Source organism: Convolutriloba macropyga, chromosome 5 (genome assembly GCF_964194025.1).
Source record: "Convolutriloba macropyga chromosome 5, txConMacr16.3, whole genome shotgun sequence".
NCBI classification, from domain to species: domain Eukaryota; kingdom Metazoa; phylum Xenacoelomorpha; order Acoela; family Convolutidae; genus Convolutriloba; species Convolutriloba macropyga.
In genome coordinates this window covers 44936631-44946569 of record NC_134472.1, presented here as the reverse complement: position 1 = coordinate 44946569, position 9939 = coordinate 44936631, and the positions used below count along the sequence as shown (strand labels likewise).

At 32.6% G+C, this 9939-nt stretch overlaps 1 protein-coding gene across 1 annotated transcript in view; it reads right to left on the bottom strand.

Annotated features, from left to right (window-relative positions):
- The window catches only part of LOC142340382 (uncharacterized), a 22075-nt gene extending 15892 nt beyond the window's left edge, over positions 1-6183 (bottom strand). The window contains exon 1 of the mRNA XM_075390959.1: positions 6152-6183. Coding sequence (XP_075247074.1) covers positions 6152-6183 — 32 coding nt within the window. The remainder of the gene's footprint in view (positions 1-6151) is intronic.
- Between the last annotated feature and the right edge of the window lie 3756 nt (positions 6184-9939).

The following is a 9939-nucleotide window of genomic DNA, read 5'->3' as shown; positions in this document are numbered from 1 at the left end:
TAGGACGACTTGATACTTGAAAAATCTATGCCAAAGTTGTCCACGCCTGGACCACAGAATTAGTATTGGCCTATGATCGCAAAAGAGTTATATAGGAAATGGGGAGCCTATTAGATAGAATTCGTATACAATTCTCTTTCTATCAGGAAATTGTTGTATGAGTATACAACCAGTACCTAAGTTAGACGAGTCAGCATGTATATGAAAGGGGTAATTTGCATTTGGGATTGCTAAAGATATATCATGTGAGAATTTTTTCATGTTGTCATGTTCATCTAGCTCTCTTATGAACCCTGCTTGTATTAACTCTTCCGATATTGATTCGATTTTATCCCTTAAATGGAAATGTACTTTACTGGGTCTTTGCTTTTGAAATCGGCATTCTTTATAAGGGGTAAATTAAGTTTTGTTTAGTACGAACAATGTCATATTTGTGATGTGAATATACATCGTTGTCTGTAAGTAGTATATCTGCAAGTCGTAAGAATTCGTTCTCAATTAAATCTGTTTGTGTATGAAAGGGGTAATTTGCATTTGGGATTGCTAAAGATATATCATGTGAGAATTTTTTTAAATATATTAAATACATTCTCCTGTTCTTCTTCTTATTTGAAAGTTACATCGCCTCTCGTTAAGTCAAACAGGGGCTTATCGTCTATATGAGAATTAATAACATATTTTGATTAGAATCCCATCGCCCCTAGTACGCTAAGAACATCAGTCTTTGCTTCTGGAGTTTTTAATCATTTAATTCGTCAATACGCAATATAACTGGAAAAAGTGTTTTTTTCCGATATAACTTGTTCAAGAAATTTTACTTTGCGTAGACATAACATTGTTTTATCCGGTGCAGCATTTAAATTAACCTTTATCAATAAAGCATCATATTCTTTTATTATTTTGAATATTTCTTCTTTAGTATTTGATTGTAGTAGTGTGTTGTCGATAAATGTGATAGCCTTCTTTTCTTTATAAGGGGTCCGAATGCATAACGCATTAATTTACTAAAGAAGATGGGTAGTGGTTTTAGTCCGTAGAAGCCGACTTGATAAGTGTAATGCCTTCCTCCTATTATAAATCCTATTAATTTTTGTGTCTCGGGAGTTAGTGGCACTTGATGATATGCACAAGAAAGATCGCTGCTTGCAAATTATGAGCCATTTACTCGGGTTATTAAGACTTGTAGTGGTTCTAACGGCCAACTTGAAATACTATGGTCAGTAATAGATTTCATATAGCGAGCATCTATTACTACTTGACGTAATCCTTCTTTGGAAGGATTATGATTGGATTAACGAACCATCGATTCATGTTGTCATGTTCATCTAGCTCTCTTATGAACCCTGCTTGTATTAACTCATCCGATAGTGATTCGATTTTATCCCTTAATTAAAAATGTACTTTACTGGGTCTTTGCTTTTTGAAATCGGCATTCTTTATAAGGGGTAAATTAAGTTTTGTTTAGTACGACCAATGTCATATTTGTGATGTGAATATACATCGTTGTCTGTAAGTAGTATATCTGCAAGTCGTAAGAATTCGTTCTCAATTAAATCTGTTTGTGTATGAAAGGGGTAATTTGCATTTGGGATTGCTAAAGATATATCATGTGAGAATTTTTTTAAATATATTAAATACATTCTCCTGTTCTTCTTCTTATTTGAAAGTTACATCGCCTCTCGTTAAGTCAAACAGGGGCTTATCGTCTATATGAGAATTAATAACATATTTTGATTAGAATCCCATCGCCCCTAGTACGCTAAGAACATCAGTCTTTGCTTCTGGAGTTTTTAATCATTTAATTTCGTCAATACGCAATATAACTGGAAAAAGTGTTTTTTTCCGATATAACTTGTTCAAGAAATTTTACTTTGCGTAGACATAACATTGTTTTATCCGGTGCAGCATTTAAATTAACCTTTATCAATAAAGCATCATATTCTTTTATTATTTTGAATATTTCTTCTTTAGTATTTGATTGTAGTAGTGTGTTGTCGATAAATGTGATAGCCTTCTTTTCTTTATAAGAGGTCCGAATGCATAACGCATTAATTTACTAAAGAAGTTGGGTAGTGGTTTTAGTCCGTAGAAGCCGACTTGATAAGTGTAATGCCTTCCTCCTATTATAAATCCTATTAATTTTTGTGTCTCGGGAGTTAGTGGCACTTGATGATATGCACAAGAAAGATCGCTGCTTGCAAATTATGAGCCATTTACTCGGGTTATTAAGACTTGTAGTGGTTCTAACGGCCAACTTGAAATACTATGGTCAGTAATAGATTTCATATAGCGAGCATCTATTACTACTTGACGTAATCCTTCTTTGGAAGGATTATGATTGGATTAACGAACCATCGATTCATGTTGTCATGTTCATCTAGCTCTCTTATGAACCCTGCTTGTATTAACTCATCCGATAGTGATTCGATTTTATCCCTTAATTAGAAATGTACTTTACTGGGTCTTTGCTTTTTGAAATCGGCATTCTTTATAAGGGGTAAATTAAGTTTTGTTTAGTACGACCAATGTCATATTTATGATGTGAATATACATCGTTGTCTGTAAGTAGTATATCTGCAAGTCGTAAGAATTCGTTCTCAATTAAATCTGTTTGTGTATGAAAGGGGTAATTTGCATTTGGGATTGCTAAAGATATATCATGTGAGAATTTTTTTAAATATATTAAATACATTCTCCTGTTCTTCTTCTTATTTGAAAGTTACATCGCCTCCCGTTAAGTCAAACAGGAGCTTATCGTCTATATGAGAATTAATAACATATTTTGATTAGAATCCCATCGCCCCTAGTACGCTAAGAACATCAGTCTTTGCTTCTGGAGTTTTTAATCATTTAATTTCGTCAATACGCAATATAACTGGAAAAAGTGTTTTTTTCCGATATAACTTGTTCAAGAAATTTTACTTTGCGTAGACATAACATTGTTTTATCCGGTGCAGCATTTAAATTAACCTTTATCAATAAAGCATCATATTCTTTTATTATTTTGAATATTTCTTCTTTAGTATTTGATTGTAGTAGTGTGTTGTCGATAAATGTGATAGCCTTCTTTTCTTTATAAGAGGTCCGAATGCATAACGCATTAATTTACTAAAGAAGATGGGTAGTGGTTTTAGTCCGTAGAAGCCGACTTGATAAGTGTAATGCCTTCCTCCTATTATAAATCCTATTAATTTTTGTGTCTCGGGAGTTAGTGGCACTTGATGATATGCACAAGAAAGATCGCTGCTTGCAAATTATGAGCCATTTACTCGGGTTATTAAGACTTGTAGTGGTTCTAACGGCCAACTTGAAATACTATGGTCAGTAATAGATTTCATATAGCGAGCATCTATTACTACTTGACGTAATCCTTCTTTGGAAGGATTATGATTGGATTAACGAACCATCGATTCATGTTGTCATGTTCATCTAGCTCTCTTATGAACCCTGCTTGTATTAACTCATCCGATAGTGATTCGATTTTATCCCTTAATTAAAAATGTACTTTACTGGGTCTTTGCTTTTTGAAATCGGCATTCTTTATAAGGGGTAAATTAAGTTTTGTTTAGTACGACCAATGTCATATTTGTGATGTGAATATACATCGTTGTCTGTAAGTAGTATATCTGCAAGTCGTAAGAATTCGTTCTCAATTAAATCTGTTTGTGTATGAAAGGGGTAATTTGCATTTGGGATTGCTAAAGATATATCATGTGAGAATTTTTTTAAATATATTAAATACATTCTCCTGTTCTTCTTCTTATTTGAAAGTTACATCGCCTCTCGTTAAGTCAAACAGGGGCTTATCGTCTATATGAGAATTAATAACATATTTTGATTAGAATCCCATCGCCCCTAGTACGCTAAGAACATCAGTCTTTGCTTCTGGAGTTTTTAATCATTTAATTTCGTCAATACGCAATATAACTGGAAAAAGTGTTTTTTTCCGATATAACTTGTTCAAGAAATTTTACTTTGCGTAGACATAACATTGTTTTATCCGGTGCAGCATTTAAATTAACCTTTATCAATAAAGCATCATATTCTTTTATTATTTTGAATATTTCTTCTTTAGTATTTGATTGTAGTAGTGTGTTGTCGATAAATGTGATAGCCTTCTTTTCTTTATAAGAGGTCCGAATGCATAACGCATTAATTTACTAAAGAAGTTGGGTAGTGGTTTTAGTCCGTAGAAGCCGACTTGATAAGTGTAATGCCTTCCTCCTATTATAAATCCTATTAATTTTTGTGTCTCGGGAGTTAGTGGCACTTGATGATATGCACAAGAAAGATCGCTGCTTGCAAATTATGAGCCATTTACTCGGGTTATTAAGACTTGTAGTGGTTCTAACGGCCAACTTGAAATACTATGGTCAGTAATAGATTTCATATAGCGAGCATCTATTACTACTTGACGTAATCCTTCTTTGGAAGGATTATGATTGGATTAACGAACCATCGATTCATGTTGTCATGTTCATCTAGCTCTCTTATGAACCCTGCTTGTATTAACTCATCCGATAGTGATTCGATTTTATCCCTTAATTAGAAATGTACTTTACTGGGTCTTTGCTTTTTGAAATCGGCATTCTTTATAAGGGGTAAATTAAGTTTTGTTTAGTACGACCAATGTCATATTTATGATGTGAATATACATCGTTGTCTGTAAGTAGTATATCTGCAAGTCGTAAGAATTCGTTCTCAATTAATTCTGTTTGTGTATGAAAGGGGTAATTTGCATTTGGGATTGCTAAAGATATATCATGTGAGAATTTTTTTAAATATATTAAATACATTCTCCTGTTCTTCTTCTTATTTGAAAGTTACATCTCCTCCCGTTAAGTCAAACAGGAGCTTATCGTCTATATGAGAATTAATAACATATTTTGATTAGAATCCCATCGCCCCTAGTACGCTAAGAACATCAGTCTTTGCTTCTGGAGTTTTTAAAAATTTAATTTCGTCAATACGCAATATAACTGGAAAAAGTGTTTTTTTTTCCGATATAACTTGTTCAAGAAATTTTACTTTGCGTAGACATAACATTGTTTTATCCGGTGCAGCATTTAAATTAACCTTTATTAATAAAGCATGATATTCTTTTATTATTTTGAATATTTCTTCTTTAGTATTTGATTGTAGTAGTGTGTTGTTGATAAATGTGATAGCCTTCTTTTCTTTATAAGAGGTCCGAATGCATAACGCATTTATTTACTAAAGAAGTTGGTTAGTGGTTTTAGTCCGTAGAAGCCGACTTGATAAGTGTAATGTCTTCCTCCTATTATAAATCCTATTAGTTTTTGTGTCTCGGGAGTTAGTGGCACTTGATGATATGCACAAGAAAGATCGCTGCTTGCAAATTATGAGCCATTTACTCGGGTTATTAAGACTTGTAGTGGTTCTAACGGCCAACTTGAAATACTATGGTCAGTAATAGATTTCAGATAGCGAGCATCTATTACTACTTGACGTAATCCTTCTTTGGAAGGATTATGATTGGATTAACGAACCATCGATTCATGTTGTCATGTTCATCTAGCTCTCTTATGAACCCTGCTTGTATTAACTCTTCCGATAGTGATTCGATTTTATCCCTTAATTAGAAATGTACTTTACTGGGTCTTTGCTTTTTGAAATCGGCATTCTTTATAAGGGGTAAATTAAGTTTTGTTTAGTACGACCAATGTCATATTTATGATGTGAATATACATCGTTGTCTGTAAGTAGTATATCTGCAAGTCGTAAGAATTCGTTCTCAATTAAATCTGTTTGTGTAAAACCAAATTTTTGTAAGAATTCAGCTTTATTGAAGTGAATAATTTGTCTAGCATGTAAACTTTTAGTGAACTTATCGATTAATTCTTTTACTAGATAAGCTGATCGGAATATTGGGAATTGTTTTTTTGATTTGGGTTGGCATATCTTTTTGGCCTCTTTAGAAAAGTCAGTTGCAATTGCTTCCTCGCTTTTAAATTTCTCTACTAGTTCTCCTGCGGATAGCTCCATTATTTCGGCAGTATGCTCGTCAGTGAGAGGACTGTTTTCTGTATTATTTATTAATTCTAGTACTTTGCCACTAATGTATACCTAAATCGTTATCCCTGTGTGCTTACAGGGTTCCTCTAATTCTTTAGCTATTCTTTCCCATAACCAGTGGTCGCTGCCACATGCTATCTTAGGCATAGTAACACATCTTATGCCGTCAAGCATGAATGTCTTTTGTGGTTCGCAAAATACTGAGCACATTTTGCTTGCTTCGTATGTGGGAGAATTTTAAGATTCTTCATTATAAGACTGTATTTTATTTGCTGACTATACTCATCTTGAAAATGTACTAGCTCGTGATTAGCTTCATTCTCCGATCCAATATCTTTAAAGTATTGTACTATATTCTTTTTTTAGTTGGGGTATCTTTTAATGAGGGGGACAGCAAAGCCTGTGTCTAATACTAAGTCTTTTGATTTAGTATGAATATTAGGCATATTGGCGTAGAATATTGAGTGCTCGTCAAAATTAATATACTTTATGCGCTTAGTGGTTAGGTCAGTGGATTCAAATAAAGTATTTGTAATTGTGTTTAGCAGAAAACAACTATCAAGCTCTTCGCATCTATTGGTGACTGAATAAGTAAATTCGTTACAGTCGCGAATACTATATTTTTGTGCATTGTTTGACATATCACATATATATAAATCCAGTTATCCCTTTATTTAGTGTAACTTGATTACTTTTATTGTTTTCAATAAGTAAGGCAATTTGTTTTTCTTTCTTAGTACAAATAGTATTTATAAAGCACAACTCGGTTATTACTGTAGTCCTATTAGGTACAAAAGAATTGCCGTTCGGAAAGATATCTTGCTCATTACACTTATGCTTGTAGAGGAATGTAGACTTAGGTGGAATATATAGAGGCTGATGTATTATAACTGCATTCATCTTAGAGACTTGGGGATTTTCCTTTTCATTATTTAATGAGCCATAACTAAGGACTCCTTTATCGCTAGCTTTCGGTTCTACTGCTGGAATATCAAAGCATAGTGCTTTGAGAAGAGTATGACAAAAACCTACTCCTAAAAAATTAGAAGTTTTCTCTTCAGTGACCCATACTGTGATTTGCTTCATATTTCCCATCTGCGTCAAAGTATGAGGTTGACATAGTGTAGCCTATCATGCGTATTTCATAGCCGGTATAAGTTCTTGTTTTATTGCCTGAAGTTTGAATGTTTACTTGTTGCCCCAATTGGTTAAATTCAATAAATGTTGGATAATTTATTATAGTGACTGTTGATCCTGGATTTATTCTAAATTCAATTTCTAAGCCACTATGTTTTTTAGTGTCTCCGGTAGCAAAGTGACATAGATTCAAGAAAATTCAAGATTTCTAATCTATGCTTGAATTTTAAACGACCGTCAGTAAATCTATCAACGAAGTCGTCTTTAATATATTTAAGACTTTGGCCTCATCAACAGTGTTAAACCATTTTAAAGCAGTATCAGTTAAAAGGGACCCAAATAGTGATCTCCGTCTATTTTCATAACTCTTTTTCTTATCAGCGTCATAGGAACAGCTCCTGACAAAAATTTTTCTATTTGGTCAACAGAATTCCAAACGTCAAGAGCACTCTGACTTCGATCGTTACATGAAAATATAGTTAAAGATACCTTAGTCAAAGAAATAGGAGCATCAACCATTTTTATTTAGACTGCTTGGACGTTGTCAAGTTTTTATTTTATCTAAGATAAGTTAAAAATGTTTGTAAGAACCAGAGACGACTTTAGATAGTATAAGAATTACGTCCGTTGGATAAAGTTTGTTTTTATTTAAGAACTTAGAAATTTTTTTAGGTCTTTTGCTGATACAAGTTTAACATAGATTTGAAAACAAAGTGTTAAGATCGATATATTAAAGTCAGAACATAGAATTGAGACAAGTTGGAATATTGTTCTAAGTTTTTGCCTCGCAGCAGATTTTATTTAAGTTAAAGATTAAAGTTAGACTCTTTAGAACATAGAACAGTTGGATACATAGAACTTTGGATACAGTTTGTTTTTATTTAAGAACTTAGAAATTTTTTTAAGTCTTTCGCTGATACAAGTTTAACATAGATTTGAAAACAAAGTGTTAAGATCGATATATTAAAGTCAGAACATAGAATTGAGACAAGTTGGAATATTGTTCTAAGTTTTTGCCTCGCAGCAGATTTTATTTAGGTTAAAGATTAAAGGTAGACTCTTTAGAACATAGAACAGTTGGATACATAGGACTTTGGATACAGTTTGTTTTTATTTAAGAACTTAGAAATTTTTTTTCAGTCTTTCGCTAAAGTCAGAAAACTGACGAAAGATAGAAATTTTTAGAAATAGCTGATTTAAGTTTATAATAGATTTGAAAACAAAGTGTTAAGATCGATTTATAAAAGTCAGAACATAGAATTGAGACAAGTTGGAATATTGTTCTAAGTTTTTGCCTCGCAGCAGATTTTACTTAAGTTAAAGATTAAAGTTAGACTCTTTAGAACATAGAATTTACTAACCTTGAGTGAGCCTCATTGATCGCACTAGTTTATACTCGCCGCTAAAATGGGAGTATACAAAGTTTTGAAGTTCTACAGAATAAAAGGGAATGGAAATTAAAATTTTGTGAATAAAACAGTTTGTGAGGTACAATATAAATAAAAATTTAAGTAGAGTTGATATCATATCAATTAACTGCAATATGCGACTGAAGGGATATAACAGAATGAAAGACGTAAAAAAATTCAACTATTCAATTGTTCAACTGTTTAACTGTTCAATAACTAACTGGATATTAAAAGCGCCTCCTATTTATAGGCGGTAATAAGGGATGTTATTTCCCCATTTTCTAAAAGTGGGATAAAATTTCCATTGTGGGATGAAACCTCCCTTTTTCATTTTAGGATAAAAGTTCCCTTTTGGGATAAAATTTCCCGTTTTTAATACATCTCAACCGGCGGCTAAGCAGGTTTTATTGTGACTGGCTAGATATAATTCTTTCAAGGTGAGATAAAATTTGTATATAATTTACCTAGTATCTTTAGTACAGCTAATACGTAAAATACTCTTGTAGAGGCATCGACTGAAAGGAGTGTAATCGGACAAAATTTGGAATGAAAATGTTTTGGCTTGACTTTTATAGGTTGTACTTGATTTTCACGTAGCTAAAAAGCTTTTAGTTTGACTATAACTGTGTCCTCGAGACTTGGTCCACTAAATTAAAAAATTATTGACTGAAGAGATATTTGCTTATACTCCATCAGTATGTCCTCTTTTAATGGGGTAATTTGATGAGACAACAATCAGAACTAGAATTATTGACCATTATCAAATAATTTTCATGTGAACTCATAGTCATAAAACAATCGGTTAAAACATGACCTCAGTAGATATTAACGTTTATTTTCTGGAGAAAAGTGCATCGAATCTGTTGTGAATCAGACAAATTACAAATTTGACAAAAAATGAACAAAAAGGGCAATTTTCAAAATTAAATTTTTTCAAAGAAATCAGTTCAAGAAAGAAACAAATTCAATTTTACTTCCATAGGAAGCCGTTGACTTGCCATTACTCCGAATGAGTCATACGACTACAAAAAGAACATCACAACAGGAAAAGATCAAATTTTAATTGAATTTTTGAAATAGTGGTTTTGAAAATTTATGTCAGTTTATAGCTGAAAACAATAAATATGTTCGACTGGTCCTCCGTTCAGCTGGCATCGGATATTATTTGATAGAGTGACAACAGGCCACAATAGAGCCACAATTATAAGCAAATATCCAAAAATCGCATTTTGTAATGAAAACTTCAATTATCAAGTATAAGCTAAAAGTTGACAGAAATAAGGTGGAAAAAGTGATCAAGTTCAGAGAGACTCAAAAGGTTTTTTTTATAGAAAAGTAATGTTTAAAGACACAAGAT